Here is a 24,593-nt window from a genome sequence, read left to right as displayed (position 1 = left end):
TCATTTGGTATTGTATGTCCTCATCTGTAAGATTAGAGTATTGAAAGTCATCTTTAAGTATCTTTAGGTGCCAAGATTCCATTACCTGTGATTGTCTAGATAAAACACTTTTCATGTTCCTCTATTTAAAATGTTATTTTTATCATTCTTATTTTGAAAGTTTTCAGGTATTTTGAGGACATGCACAATGTAGTCTTTCTCTCTTGAGCTAAAGGTACTGGCATGACTTAAATTTCATTCGGTTATTTGATAAACAACCAGTCAAAGATGCAGAAAGGTACTTATTGCCCTAGAAAAGCAACTTACCTCCAGGACTGCCAAGAAATGACAGGGGCTGCATGGGGCATGGCTGCGTGTGTGTGCACAAGGGTGTGTCGGTAGTGCAAACCAAAAGTGAAAGATAGGACAACAGCAGATTTACAGAGGAATTTAAAAGATCTTTATGAGCCTGGCTGGTGTGGCTCAGTGGTTGAGCATCAACCCATGCACCAAGAGGTTGCTGGTTCGATTCCTGGTCAGGGACTGATCCCCAGTGGGGAGCATGCAGGAGGCGGTCATGATGAGCTCTCTCATCGATGTTTCTATCTCTCTCTCTCCCTCTCCCTTCTTCTCTTTCTGAAATTTAAAAAAAAAAAAAAGAGAAAAGAAAAGAAAGATCTTTATGCCCTGGCTCGTTTTGCTCAGTGGTTAGAGCATTGGTCCTCAGACAGAAGGATCTCATATTCAATTCTGGTCAAGGGCAGGTACCAGGATTGCAGGTCAATCCCTGGCCCTGATCAGGGTCGTGCAGGAGGCAACCAATCGATGTGTCTCTCTCACAACACAGTTTCACTGTCTCTCTCTTTCCCCCTCCCTCCTCTCTCCTTCCCTTCCTCCCTTCCGCTCTGTCTAAAAACCAATGGAAATATATCCTCGGGTGAGGATTAACAAACAAACAAAAAAATCTTTATACTTTATCTGTGCTTTATATGTAAATATATATTCTCTAATATATAGTATATACAGAAATGAGTAAAAGAATTAAAAAGAATCTCTGTACTTTCATGGTTAAAAAATCTCTATTCTTGCCCTGGCCACTTTGGCTCAGCAGTTAGAGTGTCGGCCTGCGGTCCAGAGAGACCCGGGTTCGGTTCCCGCTAAGGGCATGTACTTCGGCTGCAGTTTGTTCCCGGCCCTGTTGGTTTGTGCGGGTGGCAGCCACTCAGTGTGCTCCTTTCACGTAGATGTCTCTCTCTCTCTCTCTCTTCCTCTCTCTCCCTCCCGCTCTGTCTGAGCAAAAAATGGAAAAATGACCTCGGGTGAGGATAAAAAAAAATCTCTGTTCTTATCAGAAGATAATCAAGTATACAGATGGTTAAAAAGATATGGTCATTTTTAATGGCCTTTTTCTATTAGCACATTATGTTTTCATCCCCTACATTCCTTTCCTGTACAAAGTGCCAGTGCCTTACCAGAGGGGGATGAGGTCCAGATAATTTCGTAGCCGTGACCGGAAGCTGCACCATCACTCCTGAAGCGCAGGTAGAGCTCGTGGTTGCGGGAGAAGACGGGGCTCGGCAGCAGGGCTCCACAGTACGTGCCGAGCAGCGGTGAGCTGCTATCACGTCCATCTCTCACCTTTAAAAACGAGGCAAAAGTTATCCTTAAGCATGTTATACTTTTTTCTTCGATTTATCATTGCTATACCTTAGCATATAATAAAGTATAAGAACATTCAAGCAAAAGAAATACCCGTATGGAAAAAGGAGACAACTCAATATATTTACAAAATTTCTGACTATTAAGATATAGTTCAGACTTCCAGTCACGATGGCGGGTAGGTAAATGCGGTATCGCGTCCTCCCACAACCACATCAAAGTTACAACTAAACTACAGAACAACCATCATTCAAAACCACCTGAAATGAAGCTGAATGGAAGTCCTACAACTACGGAATTAAAGCAGCAGCCACATCCAGACTGGTAGGAGGGGTGGAGGCGCGATGGGGGGGGGGGGCGGCGCAGCGGCACAGCAGGCGGGCCCCACACCCACGTGTGGCGGATAAAAATCAGGAGGACACCTCGGCTGGGAAGGTCCTTCCTGAGGACTGAGGGGTCCCCGTCCCACACCAGGTGCCCCGCTCAGGGTTCCAGTGCCAGGAAGAGAATCCCCATAACTTCTGGCTGGAAAAACCAGCAGGAACTGAGGCTCAGGGAAGCTGACCTGGCTGGAGCCCCAGGCAGCTCCTTAAAGGGCCCGCGCACGGACTTATCGGACTCTCTCCCTCTAAGCTCGGAGGGGAGGCAGCTCGAGGGGCACCAGAGACACATAGGGAAGAACTGAGCTGTTTGGCTCTGGAGCGAGGGCTGGAGAGGGGGCTTTCTCCAGGACAAACATGCTGTCAGAGGCCTTTGTTCCTTTGGTGAGCCCTTCCCTGGGGCGGCAGACAGCCTCCATATCTGGGACTCCAGCAACCTGGCTCACACTGGTAGCCCCGCCCTGGTGACTCCCTGAGGCCCCGCCCCGCCCAACATTCAGGCCCATCTAAGCTGTTGCCAGTTGCTTAACCATAGGATTGGCCTGTCTTTGATCCTGCTTCAGGTTTTCCTAAATTCTTTCAAACAAGCAGCATCGGGTCTCAGCTAGCCCCATACCTCTCGTTAAGTAATACACAGAAACAAACACAGGGAGGCAGCCAAAATCAGGAGACAAAGAAACAGGTCCCAAATGAAAGAACAGAACAAAATCCCAAGAAAAGAACTAAGCGAAATGGAGATAAGCAACCTAACAGATGCTGAGTTCAAAATACTGCTTATAAGGATGCTCAATGAACTTAGTGAGGGCCTCAAGAGCATTAAGAAGGACCAGTCAGAAATGATGGATGCACAGTCAGAAACGAAGGAGGCACTAACTGAAATAAAGAATAATTTACACAGATTCAATAGTAGAGTACATAAATCCAAGAAGCAAACCATCGATTTGGAATATAAGGAAGCAAAAAACACCCAATCAGAACAGCAAAAAGAAAAAAGAATCCAAAAAAATGAGGATAGTGTAAGGAGCCTCTGGGACAACTTCAAGCGTGCCAACCACCTCCCCAACCAAAGAACTTATATGCATAACCAATGGACACAGACAACAGTGTGGGAAAAGGTGGGAGGGGGGTGGGAGTGGGGAGGAGGGGGTCAATGGGGGAAAAATGAGGAACATCTGTAATACATTCAACAATAAAGATTTAAAAATAAATAAATAAATAGATAGAAAAAACAAAGATATATTTTAGTCCTGGCCCATGTTGCTCAGTGGTTGGAGCATGAGCCCATGGATTGAATAGTTGTGGTTTGATTCCAGTCAAGAGCACATATTTTGGTTGCACTTCGGTCTTCGGCCCTGGTCGGGATTGTGCGGGAGGGAACCAATCGATGTGTCTCTTTCACATCGATGTCTCTCTCTCTCTCTCTCTCTCTCTCGTTCTCTCTTTATCTCTATCTATCTATCTTTATCTCTCTCTCTCGTTCTCTATCTCTCTCTATCTATCTATCTTTATCTCTCTCTCTCTCTCTTTCTCCCCCCCCTTCCTTCCCTCCCTCCCCCCGTCTGAAAAAATAGATAGAAAAATATCCTCAGGTGAAGATTGAAAAAAAAAAAAGATATATTTTAAAAACATATATTTCAGCTGAATAGATTTATTTTTTAATTCACTGCATGGAGCAGACACATACAAAACCAGGAAGTGAGTCTGCATAACCACATGCACACTGTGGACTCAGCCCTTCTGTCCTGGGGCCCGGCTCCTGCTGAGCTTTCACAACCAGCCCGACTCCAAGGGCGGCTCCAGGAGCTGCACAGGTGATGGTTTAACATGGACTCAAAATCTTGGAAGTTCCTCCATTCCCTTTATAATCTTCTAACTTAACATTCAGTCAAGTTCTGATTGTCCTAAGTCATAGATTGTCTTCAGGGGCCCAGGGGCTCATCTTGCTAGGCTGTGTTGATCTGCAGAGGGTCCTTTTAGGTCTATGTAGGAGCCTATGGGAGAGAAGAATGCCTCTCTGGTGCTTTCTGGAGTATTCTGCCAAGTGTTCAAACACAGCGCCTTGCCATGGATGCAGTGGCCCGTTACCTACCAGGAGGCAGAGATGGGGGCCATATCCAAGAATGCAGGGGGGCCAGACCCGCCACCACTATACTCTTGGCTTTGGATCGCTTTCCTGTTGCTTATCTTTTAGAAAGCTGACGCTCTGAGAGAAGAGTGAGACATTAATTCCCACTGAGCATGCGAATAACTTGTCCTACTCATTTTTCCCTTCACAGGAACCATGAGAGCATGTCTGTGGGATGTCAGAGGACCCTGGAAAGGCAGGCACATGTTCTGAAGACAAATGCAGTTCAAAATGTGATCTGGGGCTTGGCCTTGGCGTGGTTTGAATACGGCCGGAGTCCTCAGACACGTCCGTTCCTGCCACCGTCCCCATGGATGGAAGGCTGAGGAGGGCTGCCCCGTGACAATGTCACTGACTTGCCACCCGGATCCAGACACAGCTGCACGGACAGACCTAAGCCACAGTTTCCTGCCTCTGCTTGTTGGACAGGCGGTTTCAGACCCCTTTATGGGATAAGGGAGGACAGCTGGGAGGAGACGTCCTCACGGTCAGTGCTCGAGAGCTGGCCTTCACCTCGCGGTGCACAGGACTAAGGGCAAACATCAAAAAGGATGGTCAACTCAGCCTTCAGGTGAGCGGGAAGTAACTGCATTTGGATTCCAAAATGCCAAGAAAATTCTGTCCTTCCTCCGTATCCATCCCTTCCCTTGTTTCTGCTTTGTACTTCATACAAATGTTTACATTCCGTGGTGGGTGAGGTACACAGATCTGAGTTTAACACCCTGATCGACACAAACGATCCTGTATTTCTCTCCTCCTCTTCTCCAGGTTCCTACCATGGCGAGTATTCCCCAGGAAAAGGGCACGGGCTTCCTCCCAGAGCTTGTCACACAATAGGCTAAGAATATTCATTAACAAAGGACTTAGATGAGTTCTATAGGGGACAGCTTTCCAGACAGATGAAACTCCACAACAGGTGTGAAGGAGTGAACAGACCATTTGGAAACCTTACGGAAGACTCTCGTGTACCTGAAACACGGAGCAGAGGAATTCAGCATCCTCTGCGTGGACAAGTTTATTTCCTAAGAATGAATTCATTTTCCACAGAGTTGGCCAAGGACACCCAGGTGAGCTCTGGGATTTTTATGGCAAAGCAGAGGCGCTGGGCTCCATGGACAGCCTGCGTGAGCTGTGGGCTCATTGGAACGTCTTCCCCGACCCCGAACAACAATGTAACAGTCCTCAGTCCCATGATGTGCGTGATGTGCAGCAGGAAGGACGCAGAGGGTGCTCCTCTGGTGCTCCGGGTAACCACAAAGGTGCAGGAGCTCGAGGAGCCTGGCTCTGCCTGCTCCAGGCCCAGGAGGGTTCTCTCCCCTTGTGTTTGAGGAGGAGGATGGAAAACTGCAAAGTTGCATCTCTGTCCATTAGAGCTCTCCGGTCGTGGTTGAGGAGAAAGGAACAGCACATTCCTCCTTTCTGTGCCGAACACTTGGTCAAGGAATCGTTCACCTTAGAGAATACCGAAGATGCCCATACTTACTGTGGCTGTCAGGGAAATTGGGCTATTTAGTATCATCTGGTTTTATTTTTATGTCCACACACAGCACATTTATTAAAGTCAGTGCCATGGTTCAGCCCCCAAATCAGCACTTTGTTCTTGGACATCCCTCTGGGCCTTCCAGTCTGAGCTCACACATCACTTCCTACAGGAAGCTTTCTCTGTCCCGGAGGTGACTGTCAGTCCTTCCCACACTGTGCAGGACTATTTCCTGTCTGTCCTTCCCACTGGACTACGCGCCTCCTGGGAGCCCTATTGGATTTCTGCTGCCTGGCCACAGAAGATGCTTGCTAAGTATCTGTGGACTGCAATAATACTGAATAAATTAATGAAATGAGAAAGGGATATTTTTTTAGTGATAGCAGAGAAAAAGCCAAAAGAATCGGAAGCGGTCCATCATCTTTCCAACAATTCATTTACATGAGACCCAAATGCATGTTACCTCCAAGAAGTCATGTCTGCATTCACTTGAGTCCTCGACGCCGAATGAATGAAAGAAGAGGGAAATGGTGTGGTTCTGTGGGGCTGTGAGCGTCACGGTGCAATCCACGTTGCTGCTGTAGTCTCCGGGCCACCCGGGACTCCTCAGATTGCCAAAGGCCTTGTTATAGTCTCTGTTACAGCCTTAGAGAAAAACATAATCACAGTGGATGTATGTGTCCCAATAGTCCGTTCCTTCAACCTGACAGGAATAGTTCCCAAAACTGCTTAAATTGAAACACTTTAGGAGAAAGCTAACCCAGCCTCAGCACTTGTCTTCGAGGTCGCTGGGCTCCGGGGGTGAGGTGAAGGGCGCATGGGGAAAGGCAGCGCCCCCACGTGAAATGTGAAGCAGGAGCCCTCGCCTTTGAAGACCGGAATTCTAGAATTCTCTGCGCTTTTTCTGATCGCACTGAGGTGGCTGGCTGATATTTAGACCCTTTTTAAGGAAAAAGTCTCTACCTCCAAGACAGAGTCTTGTACGCGGACTTTCCTTTAAGTCCTCTGGTGAACTCTTCGTTCTGATAGAACGGGCAAATTGTTGTTCTTTACCATTTTGGGTAAAACATCGAGGATTTTTATTTGTTTGTTTTAATCAAAGGCAGTGTTCGTTTTAATCAGGTTCGAAATGAAAGTCAAATAAAGTGTCCTCTGGAAATAAACCTCTCAGTCTTAGTAATTAAAGAGCCCTTTCAAAGCCTCTTGGTTTTGACACAATAATTTCCTAAGATACGGTGATTTCTGTTCATGTTTAAGTGGATAGTTAACAAAATAATGAATAATTTTAAATTATGTAACGACATGAACTGGGAAGCATATGCTGGTATACTAAACATTTTACTTAGCATTATAGTCCCTTACCTCTTTGGAAACCAGCTTCTATAATTTCCTACACGGGGCCCAGGGTCCAGAGAAGAGTCTTAGCTCATATGGGCGTGTGTTAGCAAACCCTAATTTACTCACAGGGGTCCATTCTAGCAATAATTGTAGTGACGGCAGATTTTCTGTACAAAAATTAAAGTTCCAGGGCTCACCTGCAATCTGATAGGTAAAACCCACCCTGGAGTTGTTGCTAGAAACTTCAAATCTGAACATGACAACCGCAGTGGTCGTAGAAGAATAAAACGTTGGCACGGCTGAAGCATTTCTGCCACAGAAGTGAATTCTTGGGTTTCCATCGCTCTGAAAGGAAATGGAAGCCAAATAACATTAGATTTTGCTTCGAAAGAGAATTGGCTGTCGCAGAAATCAAATGCATATAAGTATATGCTTATATTCAGCCATGGAAACTAGTTAGTGTTTGAAGCACTTGGCAATAAGACTGACATTGGCCTTGAAATCCACAACTGTCTCCCATTCTCTGAGGGACAGGAAGCAGGAGGTCAAGTTTATGCTGAAACCACCAGTCAGATACTTGCCTCCTAAGAGCGAGACCCTTCCCCTCTCTTCATAGCCACAGTCTGTGCCCTTGCTCTGAGCACCTCACTGTCCAAGCTCACTACAGTTCTTCCACTGGGGTTTTCCATAGTCGGGACTAACCCAGCACTGCTCCTAGCCCTTGCTACCCCTTAGCAAATCTAACCAGAGACTTCGGTACTGCTATGACCCACAAGGCTACTGGCGCCTGTGCTGAGATCCCTGTTCCCCCTTTATAACACCTGACAGCCCCTATCGCCTTCCAAGTGGATAGGATAAAAGTCAAATCCTATCAGCCCTTGCATAGGACAGCTTGTATCAAGTCAGGACATCTGCGGCCCCTCACACAGGTATGGCTCACACACCTGTAGTTCTCGGTTATCTACTGAAAGGCGCACTCCTGCTACTGATCTGTGCTTCTTACCCATACCATCTCCTGCTGCTGGTCCTTCCCTAACCTTGCCTGCTGTATCCTCCAGCCTGTAGCTGCACTGTTAGCCACTCCTGTGCGCATCCTTAGCCTTTCCACTTGGTGGCCTCGGTGAAACCTGAGTCTCTGGCAGCCTCCTGATGGAGGCCATTCTTCCCCCGACTCCATTTACTGAGTAAGGATGGGGGAGGGGCGAGCAGGGATTCCCAGGCTGCTCCCTGCAGCACATGCCCTTGCCTCAGAGCCAGTTCTCCTCTGAGGGTCTCTACCTCTGGCCAAAGACACCCTCTGATCCTTCTCATCATTCTCACTTTCTCTTTGGTTCCTTCCCTTTGTTAATTCAAGACTTGTTGTATTTTAGCTCAAGTCATTTTATGAACCATTGGAGGTTTCAGTGTTCTTACAGAGAACCCATTAGACATCCTCATTTGCATTCCTTAACACTAGTGACTTTCCTCTAGACTCTCTGTGGTTGCCTTTCCCAATGCCAGCCACCCGGTCAGATCTCATTACTATCTGCAACGCCTCCACCATGTGACTCATTCGTGGTCTTCCAACTCTATCTTCTCTTTCCCCTTTTGGATACCTTGGGAGTTCCAGTTTTTCCCAGTGAGCAGTCAATTTCTAATCTCTTCTCCCTCCCTACCCAGGCTGAAACCCTTTGTTCCTTCCTTTATTCGTTCAGCTGAAGGACATCATTCATGACAAATACTGAGACTTGTTTGAGGCCAGTGTGGCTGTCGTTGGAACACAGAGCTGCCTGTGCCCCGTGAGCATGCCTGCACCCAGATGGCAGCCTGCCCTGGTCCACACGGGGAGATCTGGATTCCTGAGGCAGCGGGAAACTAAAAGAACTTTAACAAAAGGGTTGTGTTCCACTTGGCCCTGAGGCCCTCCAGGAAGGGTATCACTGGGATATACAAATCTGAAAAGCAACAGAAAGATGATAAGCTAGCATCTCAACTCAGGATGCCCCTGAGCATAGGACGTCCCTCAGTATCTCTGCTCTGTAATAATTCAGCAAACCCAGTGTCTGCTCAGCAGCCAGTACGTCTCAAACCTCTGTCCACATGGGAGTCAGCCTCCACCAAGACACATGAGCAGTGCAGGAGACCCGGGTTTAGAATGAGGAGGACTTGAAAACAAGAAGTGACAGAATGGATCCTCTACAGTAGTCAGTCAGCACATGGGGGTTTGAACATGACCCTCCTAAAATGAACTGGGGCAGATGGATAATCTCCCCAAACTGCAGAGAGACCATTCCAGGCATCCCCAGGGGTTCCCCCAGGCATCCGTCCTCAGTTCCTGACTCCTCACTTTACACACGGTCCCCAGATAATCTCATTACTCTTATTGTTTTAACTACTGACTCATATGAGGATGCCAAGCAAACCTTCAGGTCTTCTTTCGCTAGCACACATTCACGTCCAACTGTCTCCTCCAATGCCCCAACCCACGGGCAATGCTGACTGGTTTTTAACACCAAAACAACCTTTTTTTCCCCATCTTTTTCCTCTCTTACATTAATATAAATATAGTCCCACTGGACGGGGGTCAAACGCCTCTTAATTGATTTCTCGGAGTTCTGCACTGACCCCTTCAACTCACCCTATACATAGATTCCACTAATTATCAAAGTTCTTCTCCAAGCATGGCCCACAGAACACCAGTATCAGAACACCAGAGATGCTCATCAAAAATTCAGAGTAATGGGTGGCTCTGTGGGGGATCAGTGTCCGAGAGAGGGGTCCAGGGGAATACACTTGTATCAAGACACCCAGATGTTTCTCATGCACATGAAAGTCTGAGAGCTCCTGACCTAAGGACCAAGTCCAAATTTCTTAACACCTAAATAGAGGATTCATATATAGCTGGAAAACACATTAAGCTAGAAGCAACTTGGACAATTTATTTCATTATACCTCCATTACTTCAAGTGCTCTGCAAGTGGTGGTAAAAAGGTCACTAGATGAGAATGTCACTCAAACGATAATTATTACCTCCGGTGCATCCTGAAACTCTAAGTAATTCCGGTGGCAGTCCTGGAAGGACAGCTGTAATGCCCACACAGTTATCTCAACCTGTTGGTGTGGAGGAGCTTCGAAGACCCACGTACAGGTGGAAAGTGGGGCGTCTGGGTTTGATAAATTGGGTGACGAAATATTTTGCGGCGTCCAAGTTGCATTATATGTTCCACCACAAGTCACTGAGATGGGAAAAAAGAGCAACTTATAAGATAAATTTTACTCATGTCGAATCACATACATGATATGTAAATTTCTGCCTTCCCTACCCCTCCAGCCCACAGGAATATATTTGCATCACTCTATGAAGAATTGGAATATATATTCTCGACTCAGAACTATACCAAATTTGTATCGTGAATTAAACAGAGTAATTAACATGGTGTTTAGTAATTGACATTGAACTTGGATGACAATTAACATTGAGTTTAGTAATTAACACTGAGTTTAGTAATTAGCATTGAGTTTAGACATGTGTGACATGATTTTTAGTGCATAACTACACAAGTTTCATGATATATAAAAATATCTCAATTTACTCACTGTCGATAAAGGTATATGTTGCATTAAATCCTTCCCTTTCTACAGTTCCGTCGCTGACAAATTGAACTGTCAGGAAGTTACCAGAAGAGACGAAGGGAGCAGGAACAGAGGAGCCACAAAAGGTTCCAACCAACTTGGCGTTTTCACTCTGCCCATCATATAACTGCAAGGAAAATAATTCATTAGCTCTCCGTCATTCACACAGACGTTGCACATTTTACGGTGACACGGATGTGACGTCCCAGTAGGTCATGATGAAGAATCTTACATTGATGTTCATAGAGTTAGTTTTCATTTAGGAACAGCTACTAAATCGATTATAATGAAATGAGTTTCAGTAAAAACCTGGTGTGATGTCTAAAATTTTTTTCTAATTGAGAATAATATATGAGTTTTAAAATACGTAATGTGTTGCTTGACTCAGTGGATTGCTCATCATCCCATAGACTGAGAGGTCCCAGTTCAATTCCCGGTCCAGGCACATGCCTGGGTTGTGGGCTCGATCCTCAGTAGGGGGCGTGCAAGAGGCAGTCGATCCATGTTTCTCTCTCAAATTGATGTTTGTATCTCTCTCTCTCTCCCTCCCCCTCTCTCTAAAAAATCAATAAAAACATTTTAAAAAATTATTTAAAATACATAAAAATAATGTGTCATTGCAGTCAGCAAACCCATCACTACCCTCACACTCGCTCTCACTACCACCACCCCTGGCCTGGGTTCCTACTGCAGCCTCCTGCTTCCACACTTGTCCCTCTTTAGCTTGATCCCAACACATCAGCCAGAGGATGCAGTTACAGTGGAAGTCAGGTCAGGTCAGCACTCCGCTGAGCCTCCCCACCGCTTCCCATCCACTCAACACAAAGCCAAGCCATGGAGGCGGCCTCGAAGGCCCCACGGAGTCTGCTCTCCACTCCTGCCCCTGACCTTTTCACTCTGTACCTTACTGTCTCCACTTTCTTTTCTCTGCTCCTTGAGCAAATCAGGTGCATGGCTGCCTCCTGGCTGGTGTTCCCTTTGCCTGGGACACTCTTCTCCTATGTGACCGTGTGGTCATTCCCTTTCGCTCCTTCAGGTCTTGACTCAAACATCGAGTCAGTGAGGCCACCCTGACTGCCCCATTTACAGTGGAAACGTTCCCGACACTCTCTTCCTTCTCTCCTGCTTTCCGGTTTCTTTAGCGCGGGCGTTTCCTTGACCTACTGCACGTGTGACTTATGTCCTTGTCTCCGTTCTGGGGACTGCAGGTCCCGTGAGAGCACGGGTTGCTGTTTGTTCTGTGCATTGCGGCCCCGTTCTTAGAGGAGTGTCTGGCACACAAGAGGCACTCGGTAAATAGCTAATAAATGAATAGTGCTTCGATTCCTCTCTTCCAACACCCCCCCCAACCCTGTTCTTTCCCAGACCTCTTCATATCAGTAAACGTCTCTAGCCTAAAACTTCAGTCATCCTTGATTCCTGTCTCTCTCCCCTACCCGACATCTATTCCGGGGGACCTTCCAAACCTACCCCAGAGGGCCCCACCTCCATGGTGCCCACTATTGTCCTTCACCTCCTCTCTCCGAACATCTTCCCGATGGATGTTCCGGAGCAGTGTTCCCCTCCGGGCTGCCCAAGTGTTCACAATACATCCTATCGTGCCCCTGCTTGGCCTAAAGTGCCTTAGGGGTTTCCACTGCACTTAATGTAAAACCAAACTCTTTGTGGGGGGTTGCGAGCCCCTGCCTGGTCTGGCCTGGGCCGGTCCTCAGCCCCCCTCCCACTACCCTGCTTCTTGTAACTTCCCCATCTGGAAGAGCCCCGCCCAGCCCCAGGCCCCACCTCACTGTCCTCCCACCAGAAGCACCTCCTGGGCTCTTGCACAGACCACACTCACCAGGTCTCAGCTCAAATGTCACTTTTTTTTTTTTTTTTATCCTCACACGAGGATATTTTTCCATTTTTTGTACAGATAGAGTGGGAGGGAGAGAGAGGAAGGGAGAGAGAGAGAAACATCGACGTGAAGGGACACATCGAGTGGCTGCCACCCGCACGACCAACCAGGGCCGGGGACAAACTGCAACCGAAGTACGTGCCCTTAGCGGGAACCGAACCCGGGTCTCTCCGGACCGCAGGTCAATGCTCTAACCGCTGAGCCAAACTGGCCAGGGCTCAAATGTCACTTTTTGACAGAGGCCAACCCTACCTAACGTGCCCCCCCCCCAGTATCTTCCTCTTCTATTTTCTATTTTTAATCAAAACTTGTCTCATTTGTTGCTTATTTACTTCTTCTGGTCCCTCTCCCAACAGGACTGTAAATGCCATGGGTGGGAAGGCTGATTATTATTCACTGTGGTTTCACGAGCACCCAGAACAAGCCCCAGCCTCAAAAGCCTTCGACAAATGCCTTCTGAAATGGTAGATCCTTGGATTTCTGTCAATTATTAGAAAACAAAGTTTTCTCCAGCTCAGTATTCTTCATGGTATTTCTAAAGTCATTATGTGTGTAGATCTAAATATTTAATTTCTAAAAGAACTATGGTCTATTATAAACCTGAGAACAGACATGACCACCACTATTTTAAAATGTTAGGAATATATAAAATAGAAACAGTGAAAAAGAAGTAAGCAAAATAAGCCAGTCAGATAAAGACAAGTATCACATGATCTCACATATTTGTGGAATCTAATGAACAAAATAAGCTGACAAACAAAATAGATGCAGAGACGTGCAAGTAAAGAACAGACTCACAAATCTCAGAAGGAAGGGGGTTGAGGGTGTGGGAAGAGAAAAACCAAAGAACTTATATGCATATGTGTACAACCAATGGACACAGACAACAGTATGGTGAAGGGGGAGGGGTGGGAGTGGGGAGCGGGGTGTCCATAGGGGAAAAAGGAGGACATCTGTAATACTTTCAACAATAAAGGGGAAAAAAGTAATTTCATAATAAACAGAAGACAACATTACCACTAGATGGCACTGTCTTGCCTGCTTAAACACAATGCTAATAAATTCAGAGCCAGAAGAGATTCAAGAGTTGAGTCATCTACCCCTTCATTTTATAAAAGACTAGTTTGGCCAAGTTTTAGCTAATGTACTTTTTCTGGTCAGCAAATTAAACTTGTATTATAAACGCTGCTGCCTTTATCAGCACATTCATATTAGCAGCATTTTTATTCTATGTACTGTGTGCCTGCCTCTGTGCTAGGCCCTATACATTCAAGGGTGTATCAGGCACTTCCCATACATTCAAGACACTAATTTTACACTCACAAATCAGTGTGAGAGAGATCCTTAAATTAAACATACATGCATATCTGTGCGTGTGTATTATACATAAAATAAAATAAATGTTACAATCAAAAATGTAATGTAATAGGGGGACCCAGGTGACGAAGTCAGGAAAGACCTCACACAGACATTTGAACTGTTATTTAAAAGTAAGTGGAGCCCTTCCACCCTGGAGAAGAGGCAGCAGATGGAACGTGATGCAGATCACAGGAGCACAGAAGGGTGGCTCGTCTCAGCAGCTCACCCTTCGATGTGCCTGGAGATTAGGGTGAGAGGACGGAATCAGGGCTGGGAAAGCACTTTGAGGACAAGACTGAAGTGCCACACGTTTCCTGCCAAGCAGTTTGCATCTTCTCCTGTAGGAGCTATACAATCTGGTTTGGGTTTCGAATAAATAGCTGGTAACAGTGATGGACGGGAATTGTATAATGCCCGGCCTCAAGCTGGTGTTTGCAGGAGTTCATTCACTATCACAATAAGATTTCTCTTAACTGAGATGAAATAGACAGGCTGTGGCCTCTGGACTACTGACGTGAGCTCCTGGACTTCTTGGAGCTGAAGCCAAGATTTCCTCCATCTGCTCCACCATTCACAGTGGAGTCTACAGCTGCACTGTGGACTTCGCGGGGTAGCTCCAGTGTAAGGGGGTGCACTGTACAGTGCCGGGGATGGGAACCATTGGACTAGGACATGAGCGGTGCCCTGAGGACCTGCACAATCACTGCCTGCTACCTTTCCCGTCACTCATTGCTCTGTGGGCACATATACTGCCGGGCACAAGTGCTTCCGACCTGGAGCTCAAACTGCGTTCTAAGTCTTATAGATGTAGGTGAGTTCTGAGTAGAATTTTGTGTTTTCTCAGCTTTTAAAACTCTTTGATAGTGGAGCACATGAGAGTTGACTTAAGATCCTGAAGGAACTATACAGATGATTCAGTGGGAGACAGCCTCTGACTACAACGGATGCAAGGTCCTGTACTTTATCCTGACATTAGTTCGAGCAATGGAAGAAAGTGGGGAAGGAAATGCTTGAATTTTAATTTCTATGAACTTTCAATGCAAAAGGGCGATAGATTTGATATTGGACTGTAATGCTTTCCCATTTAACTTCATTTCAGACATTAATTTTCTTAGGACTTTATCTTTTTATATTTTCCTGGGAATTTGATGACAGAAAGATTTTTATATTCTTTTTTTTTTAATTTATTTTTTCTTTATTGATCTTAGAGAGAAGGGAAGGGAGAAGGAGAGATAGAAACATCAATGAGCAAGAACATCGATTGGTCACCTCCTGCACGCCCCCCCGAGGATTGGGCCCACAACCTGGGCATGTGCCCTGACCAGGGATTGAACCAGCGACCTCTTGGTGCCTGGGTCGACCAATGGGCCACATCAGCTGGGCGATTTTTATATTCTTATTTGGAACCTCTCTACATTGCATTTTAGAGTATCCTCACAAATTCTTGCTTTCATTGAGGAGCCTCTGCTAGTCTGCCAGACAACATGCTGGGGCATAACCTGGGATGCAAAAAAGAATACAGAGAATTTTTCAGGTTTAGGGCTGAATTCTGACCTATTTCAGAACCTTCTGGGGAAAATGTTATACTGGTCCCAGTGGTCTCAGGAAAAGCCACAAGAAGCAATGATTTGAATTAGCTCTATAAATACAGGAATTTTTATATTATTATTATGGTTATTACTATTATTATTGTTATCTCAATGTTCTTTTCCAGTACTTGTAAACGTGTCTGGAACATAATGGGTACTCAAATAAACATGTATTGGAGGAACCAGTGAATGAATGAATGAATGAATGAATGAACGAACTAATAGTAGGTACTGCCTCATAAAGATAGGAACCTGATACCTGGATAGGTGGTTGGTCTCCTCCCCAGAGATGAAGACCCCCCTTCTCAGTGGCTGACCACAGACTGACGCCTAGCTCAGTGGGTTAAGACAGGTGTTCTCAGTGGGGGATAGAACTGTCCGTAGGGAGTGTTTTGCAAAAGTTTGGTGTTTCCTGGTCATCACAATAATTTGGTGATAAAACTGGCATTCAGTATTCAGCAGCCACATGGCAGAATCCCATCTGGTACTTCACAGAAAAATTCTGCAAAGTGAAGGCTTATTCTGTGTCCCACATAATCAAATCCTGCCAGACATTGTGTGTAAAAAAACTGTTGATAATTATTTCAACCCAGAACCTAAATCTATTCAATATTTAAACACAAAATTATGCTTGCACAGTTTTAATAATCACTAAATTTCCAAGAACACGATTGCTGAGTAAGCTGAGGGAAGAGTACTCTTTGTTCTCCTTATAACTGGTTTATGTTAGTTTTTCCAACACTCAGAAATACGTATTGCAGATGGTGATACTCCTATTGATTTAATGTACAAATATGGCCTCCCCCTATGAGTTTAAATTTATACTTTTACATTTGCCATGATTCCACATAGAAGATTTGACTACTTTATCATCTGACTTGGTGTAGTTGTGACAGAGAATTGATATATTGAAATAAGTACTATTTTATATACTTTCCTTTAGTTTCTCCTTTTCATTGTAGTTAATACATTATATTGAGTTTTTGGAACTATGTATATGGGTAGGCTATAGCATTGTTGACTTTCACTTTGTATGGTCAAGGAAGTATTACAAAATAGTGTTGGGACTATGGAAAACACTATGGTGTTACCTCAAAAAATTAAAATTGAACTGCCATTTGACCCAGTGATCCCACTTCTAGGAATATATCCTGACAAGCCTGAAACACCAATCAGAAAGAATATATGCACCCCTATGTTCATAGCAGCACTATTTACAATAGCTAAGATCTGGAAACAGCCCAAGTGTCCATCAGTAGATGAATGAATAAAAAAGCTGTGGTACATGTACACAATGGAGTACTATGCAGCTGTAAGAAAGAAAGATCTCTTATCCTTTGAGACGACATGGAGGGACCTGGAGAGTATTGTGCTAAGCGAAATAAGCCAAGCAGAGAAAGACAACTACCACATGATCTCACTTATTTATGGAATATAATGAACAAATAAGCTGATGAACAAAATAGACCCAGAGACATAGAAGTAGGGTGTAGACTGACAAACCTCAGAAGAGGGGAGCCAGGGGGAGGGAAGAGATAAACCACAGAACGTACAGTATATGCATGTATTCATAACCATAGACATAGACAATGCTGGGGGTGGGGGGAGGCAGGGTTGGGAGGAGGATGTCAATGGGAGAAAAAGGAGAAACATCTGTAACAAAAATTTAAAAAACAAACAAACAAAAATCATGGTGGAAAATGTCAGGAAGAAGGCATCTCCTTTGTGCTAGTTCCTGATTTCCTGGCAGAGACACTCAGCCAGGTCCCTGTTCTGAGCCCTCTCTGCCACTTCCCTCACTGCTCACCACAGGGGAGAGACTTAACCAATAGGAGTTTGGTTCAAGAGGCTGGGCCTGCTCTGTGCAGCTCGCAGCCCCTCGGTCTCGCCTTCTCTTCGTAGCCAGCCTCCCACAGGAAGCATGCCTTTGTGAAATTCCTCTAAAGCCCAGCTCAACAATCCCATCTAGGAAGTCTTTCCTGACCTCAAAATGACATCAACTGTTCTGCTTTTCTACATTGTTCATATTTATCATTTTGTCACGTTATATAATGATTTATGTGCCTACATGTCAGTCTTCTCACTCTACAGCAGGGGACAGCGCCCAGCACATAAAGATGCCACGTGACTCTTTATGGAGTGGATGTGATGTTAATTCAACAGCAGCCACTCAGTGAAACACACAATTAATGTGTACCTTAATAACTTCCAAATCAACCCTTCAAAAAAAAAAAAAAAAAAGTGATATAATCATGGGTGAATAATGGAATTGGCAAATTTTCACTTGCTTATCTACCTCCAGAATTGAATTAAGTTAGTTTTGCTAAAATGGGATTTGATTTTAATATCTATGAAACAATCTAAAAGGAATCAAATGTTTCATTTGTCACAGAGAATCTTTTTAATAAAGAGACCTCCAGGCTTCCCATACCAAGGGGTGCTCTTTTATCTGCCCATTCAGTATAAGCTGAAAAACTTGCCAAGTGAGGAAAATTAATTTCCCAAGAAGAAAAGTAAGAGCAGATCTGAACAGAATTTCTTAGCTTTTAAATTATATCTCGAAGCTAGAAAATAATTTCTTGTTTTCAATATTGTTATTTTTGTCTTAAAATTACCAGTTGCCTTTAATGACATTATCAAATCACAATCTTCTATATGGGAATGGATCTTGAGAATAAATCCTATCAACCTTCCCAGCAGGACCAAACCAAACACCCTACATGAATATATATTTAAAACCATGTATATGCAAATCAGTTATTTGTAATATTTTAAAGAAAGAAGATTGTATAGCCTCATGCCTTCTATAACTTCACAAAGGGGAAAATAAAGAAAGAAACTTGCTTACAAAGTACATGTCAGGCACAATGCTGAATAGTCCAGCACATATTATCTTTATCCTCAAAAGAGTTTTGCAAGGCAGGTATGAGTATGTGGTTTTTTGTTTGCTTTTTAATAGATGCAGTGATAAGAATCAGGGAGATACAAAATTTGTCAGGTGGCAAAATTGGGTTTAAGTGCATATCATCTGTCCCTGAAGCTCATTATCTTTCTGTAAAGTCAAGGCAACTCTCCGACTGTCTTGAGCATCAGCCTTACTGCTGTTCCCGGCCCTTTTGGTCTCATTTCAGAAAGGAACAATTCAACCCGAACTGACATTTCTTGTTATCTCTCGTTTTTCATGAACTCCCTCTGATCCTGCTTCTGTGACAATACCTTATTTAAAGTTGTCAAGCAATCTAATGAGTTTTTCCTTCATCTTAACCTTCCCTGGCCTCTAATTTACAATTCACGAGTACTGACCACCCATCCTTGATAAAAGGCTCTCTACTTGACTTCAGTGATGACACGCGACTATTCCTAGTTTTTGTGGGTTTTTTGGTTGGTTGGTTTTTCGTGACTCTTGTTTCTTGTCTTTCGTTCTCCAGCTACCTCACTGTGAACCGTTCTGGGTGGGACCCCGGCCTTCTGGATGCAGGCTGCCCCCTACAGGAAAGCACCATTTCCCCTGATTTCAAAAGTGCTCTTTGGCTGTCTCTTCTCTGTTCTGTTTTCTTGCTGCTGGCCTGTGCCATCCTCTGCCCACAGGCAATGCCATCTGTCTGCCCTGCTACGAGCCAACCTGAACCAATCCCTAACAAAAGCATGGTTTCTTCCTAAAGCTGGCATTCTTCTGCTCTCCTAAGGGTTGGTGCTTATCGCAGTGAAAATACGAGACGGTATGTAATTAAGTACTCAGCTGTGTATTCCACCCATGACTTTTTTTTAATTTAACATGATTTTGAACTTCAAAGCTTTTCTTGCCCCAGGTTTGCCATCTCTACCATCTCTGTACCCTCCGGACATAAGGTAACCTCACCCTGGGGCCCTCCCTCCAGGCTCTCCCTGTGACAGTTCACCCTGAATCTGGATTCCAGGTGAGACTTCTTAAACTCTGCTCTCAACACATCACTTGGATTGGAAAACCTTCAATCACTCTTTATTTTTAACGGCCTAAAATCCAGATTCATTTGTTTGACTTTCTTTTTTTTTTTAATCCTTACCTGAGGACATTTTTCTATTTTTTGTTCAGACAGAGTGGGAGGGAGAGAGAGGAACAGAGAGAGAGAGAGAAAAACATCGACGTGAAAGGGACACATCTAGTGGCTGCCACCTGCACAACCAACCAGGGCCGGGGACAAACTGCAACCGAGGTACATGCCCTTAGCGGGAACCAAACCCGGGTCTCTCCGGACCGCAGGCCGACGCTCATTTGTTTGACTTTCAAGATCCTTTATAGTCTGAGAATTCCTCCACTACACAATCTTGTTTCTGGCTGCTCTTTAGTAACATCTTGCTTTGATAAAGCCAGCCCCTCCACTCTTTCAAGAACAGGCACATTCCGATGTCTATGCCTTCTGTGTGTTCGGCTTGCCCACAGGGCCTTCTCCCCTGATGGAAGAAGCGTTCCTCTCTCTAAGAAGTCTTTCTTGTTCACACCAGACTGTCATTTAAACTTCCCTTTAAACTTGCACATTGCTTCGATCCTGTATCCAGTGCTTCAGTTAGCACTTTAGTTTTAACTATCTTGATGGCTTATTATTGATTTGCCTCTGCCGTCCTTACTTTGGTAATCAGATTTAACCTCCTCTTGGTCAGAAATCTTGCTATATCTGATATTTCCCCCTCAAGAATGTAGTAGTATATATTGATTGACACTACTTAAAAATTGAAATTTAAATTCATATAGCCTGATGGATACAATCATTTAATACTGAAGAGACATTAAAAAGTGAGAAGTCTCTTGATTTGTTTTTAATGAGATTTTAGGACTAAGATATTTTCCATATCTGAAGGCAATATGAACAGTGACTATATAAAACATACATTTTAAAAACAGATACATTAAGGGGTGATTATTTATATGCAGGATTTGCTGGGCCCCTTGATTATCTCTTCCGAAACAAGCTCATTCCACAGATCATCTCCCGATGAGACATGGATAAACAGTGACTCTTAAAGCTAATGCTAGAAGCCACACACGGTTTTTGAGTCATCTATATTAAATATTAATTTGATATGAAGAGAGAGCATCTGTAATATTACATATTATATCACTGAAGTACAGGTCATCTGAAAAGTTAGTGGCACTCACAATTTTCAAAAGTTCGTGTAGGTAGAAAGTGAAATATGGCATATGAACGTCTGGATGAGAAGACTGTAGGGCACTAGAACGGCCTTACCTTCACATAGTCATAAAAGCATCCTTGCAAGATAAATGCTGACTCCAGAGCAAACGTGTTGAAGGTGAGTTTAATGAGTTTGTTCACAGGTGCAATTATGAACCAGATGCAGTTTAGATGCTTGTCGTATCTTCCATGGGAATCAGAATCAGGAGAGGCGAAGGTGTGATCTGAGCCTGTCAGATAGCCACCGCATCCTTGCTGAGGCCCTGTGTTAAAACAGAGACGTCACTGAGCAGACTGAGGAGGATACATCTTACATTTCACATGGAGGCTTTACAAATTCCTATCGTTGCCCCGCTGGTGTGGCTCAGTGGTTGAGCGTCAACCCAGGCTGTGGGTCTAATCCCCAGGGGGGACATGCAGGAGGCGGCCCATCGATGTTCTCTCTCATCGATGTTTCTACCTCTCTCCCTCTCCCTTCCTCTCTCTTTAAAATTAATCAAGAAAAAAAAAATTTTTTTTTTTTTTAATTCCTATCGTTTCTGTTTCCTCTCGCACTTTTAGAACTAGCACCAGACTGCTCACTGAGATTCAGCGGGGACCTCCCCTTCTTCATCACTATTTCCTCTCCACTCCTCTGAACACTGGATTTGGTTTCATCCACTCCACAGCCTAAGCCAGTACCTCAGACGTGATGTAAGAAGGACATAAAAGGAAGAAAAACTACGGACAATTTCAAAAGAAACAGTGAGGATGAATTAAGCTCAAAATAGCCCTAAGAGGACCAGGGATTAAATAGATGCTCAAAGTAATGTCCATATAGCTTATATTCTATACAAATACAGATTGTTATTTCTTTCAAGGTTAAAACTCACTGACATTGGTTTCGCTTATTTTTCTTACTCCACATATTTAGCTGTCAACAGTGAAAAGGTTGCTTGCAACGTCAGGAGGTGCTAAGATGTGGGGCCTGGTGCTGGCAGGAAATACACACGACGGCAGAGCTCCCTGGAGACGAAGGCGACCTCCGTGCAGCCTTCTCAGGTCAGATGCGTGACCCAGTAGGTCAGACTGCCTTGTCCATAGCTCTCAAGTCAGGTCAAACTATAGACTACGGACACAGATGTTTTGTGCAGCTGAAATTCTTCCAAAGGCCCAGTCTCTGATATTTCCATATATGGTATCTAGGACAAAATTATTCTGAAACCAAAGCAATGCACAGTACTTCATGATATCACTCTAATAATTCCTTCCATGTTAAAGAGAACCGCGAACAAAAAACAAAAGGATTGGGGTTTGCATAGCTTTTATCTCGGTATCAACTGATTATTACTTTAGGAAACCACTTAAGCTTGTTGACGTGCGTAGCCAGGAAGTGCAGTTACTCAAGGTATTAATGAATTGATCGATTTATGTATTCATTCAATAAGTATTGTTTTAATAGTGACGGACATATATTTAGTGTTGAAGTGTGAGAAAAGATGACTAGCCATCCAATAGCAATGAGAGGACACAGATAAATGAGGATGCTACAATTAGAAACTGACAGGCGCCATAAGAGAGGCAGGAAAGTCATGAGAGTTGTGCAGAAAGGGGGAGATTACTTCGGACTCTGAGGACCTAGAATGTTCAAGGAGGAGGGGACATTTAATCTGGATCTTGAAGGATAAAAAGGATAAGACCTTGGGGAAGTGGGGTTGGTACCGGCGATTCCAGGCTGGAAGCACCTCGTGACCAAAGGTTAAGTGGACAAGAACTTACATGCAAAGGAAGCAAAATTCTGTTGGTGAAAACAACAGAGGACATGGAGGAGAATACTGAAAAGATTGGGGGACAGGCTGGGCTACTCTATAGAGGGCCTCAGTGTCAGAGTATAGGATTTTAGATTTTATTCTGTGGACAATGGGGTCCATTTGAAAGGTTTTTGATCAGAGGAGTGGCAGAGTCAGAACGTACTTTCTAGTCAAGTCTGATCTACATTTGTCCTGGTAGTAGCATTTACATGTCAGGGAGTAGGACTGGAGGAGATGACACCAGGTAAGAGGACATTGCCCTGGCCTGGGCTGAAGGTAGCAAGGGGCCATAAGGACTTGGAGGTTTGTATACAGGAAAACGCTTAGCTTCATTCTATTAATACATAAGCTCTAGAAAACAAAATGCTACTTTAAAAAATTCAAGCTATATATTTTATCACTACTTGCTTATTTTAATTGTTACTAATAAGTTAATAAGGGCAGAATGATAACTGTACTTGGGTACAGTAAGTGCCATTAAACACACTTATACAATACCACCACCACTACACTACTGCTGTTAATAATAACAATAATAATAATAATAAGATAGAAACACCCTTCTTCCTCCAAGGAACCCCAGAGCAAGAATCCATACATCGCTGGCATGCATTGGCACAGACTGAGTGACAGATCCGATGATTCTTAGTGCTTCAGTCCCTCTGTCTTCAGTGTCTCTCTCTGCAGTGCTCTGGCACGAACAGAGGATGTTTTTCTGTCCACTTGATGTTAGGCTTGGCCATGTGACTTGCCTTAGACATTGGAATGGGAGTGGTCACGAGTGGATGAGGCCCTAACAGGGCCGGTGTTTTTTGCTGGGCCTTTTGTACTCCTGTGACTCACCCAGAGCTCATGCCCCGGTGACTGCTGGTGGGAAGCAAAGTGGACACAGAGCGGACCTGAACCCAGCCTGAAGGCTGGGGCCAAGCAGTGAACCTGCAGCTGGGCACAGAGGCAGGAAACCCGTCCGCAGACGCATAGTGATAAAAATCAGTGCTCTAGGTACAGACCTCTGAAACCTGGATGGTGTGTTAGCCACTCTTACTCTGGCAATAACCGACTAATAAGTAGCTTGTTTGAGTTATCAAACTGTAATGAAGCACATTGCTTAATTCTTAAAATACACACACAAAACAATGACAATGAAAAACTAACATTATCACAGATAATCCTTTCCAAAATAGTCAAATAATTAAGCAAATAGAACATTATATGAGTGAATTATATAATTCACATTATATATGAATGTGAGTAAGTATAATATTATATGAGTGAATAGTCAAATGACTGAAGTAAATGTATAAGTAACATAAGGACCGTCACCTGTGAGTAAGCACCTTTGGGTGTTTGTATAGTACAGGAGCTTGTTATAATCACTCTGATTCCCCTACACTTTAAAAAAATTTTTTCAATGACAGTTTACATTCAATGTTATTCTGTATGTCTCTCCCGTCTTTCTATTTAAACATAGTACAAATGCTCTGTGCTTTTGCTCCTCCTATGGCAAAGGCAAACGTAAACAGGTGTCTTTCGAAACTATAAAGATGAATATTAACAAAAGAAGGGTTATCCATCAAAAAGTATTATTGCCACATTACTATTTTTACATTTCACCAATAGCTGAGTAGAATAGAACTCTAACTATAAAATAGTTACATGCTTAAGAAAATAATACAGCCCTGGCTGGTTTGGCTCAGCGGTTGGAGCATCAGCCCGTGGACCAGAGAGTCCCGAGTTCAGTTCCCGCTAAGGGCATGTAACTCGGTTGCAGTTTGTCCCCAACCCCGGTTGGGGTCGTGTGGGTGGCGACCACTTGATGTATCTCTCTCACATTGATTCTCTCTCTCTCCAGCTCTATCTGAAGATAAATGAAAAAAAAAAAAAAAAAAAGTCCTCGGGTGAGGATTAAAAAAAAGAAAATAATATATATTTACTATATTGATATTGTAAAATTCTCTTTTAAGACTTTAACCTTGCCGTGTGGTTTCGCAGCCTACATCCATCATCTTCCTTGCTACCGTGCACTTTGTAGCATGTGGCGAACTCCCATCCATCAGCACCCGCGTCAGTCCAGCCGAGTCGGAGGCGCTCTGTAACGTCACTCTAACCTCCCCCAAACTGGAAACACTTCCGACAAAAGAGCTACTTCTTCAGAGAAAGAAAGTGTTTGGCCACAGAAATATCGGAACTATAAATCCAGAGTAAGCAGTGAGATCTGGA

The 24,593-nt window shown here is 44.2% G+C and overlaps 1 protein-coding gene across 1 annotated transcript in view; it reads right to left on the bottom strand.

Annotated features, from left to right (window-relative positions):
- CUBN (cubilin) overlaps window positions 1–24,593 on the bottom strand; it is a 292,271-nt gene that overhangs the window by 4,592 nt on the left and 263,086 nt on the right. The window contains exons 60-65 of the mRNA XM_036275497.1: window positions 20,638–20,846; window positions 10,538–10,700; window positions 9,971–10,176; window positions 7,159–7,306; window positions 6,087–6,268; window positions 1,452–1,617 (exon numbers count right to left, since the gene is read on the bottom strand). Coding sequence (XP_036131390.1) covers window positions 1,452–1,617; window positions 6,087–6,268; window positions 7,159–7,306; window positions 9,971–10,176; window positions 10,538–10,700; window positions 20,638–20,846 — 1,074 coding nt within the window. The remainder of the gene's footprint in view (window positions 1–1,451; window positions 1,618–6,086; window positions 6,269–7,158; window positions 7,307–9,970; window positions 10,177–10,537; window positions 10,701–20,637; window positions 20,847–24,593) is intronic.

Source organism: Molossus molossus, unplaced genomic scaffold (assembly GCF_014108415.1).
Source record: "Molossus molossus isolate mMolMol1 unplaced genomic scaffold, mMolMol1.p scaffold_m16_p_1, whole genome shotgun sequence".
Classification (NCBI taxonomy): Eukaryota; Metazoa; Chordata; class Mammalia; order Chiroptera; family Molossidae; genus Molossus; species Molossus molossus.
Note: the sequence above shows the minus strand (reverse complement) of the source record. Positions and strands in the feature narration are given on the sequence as shown.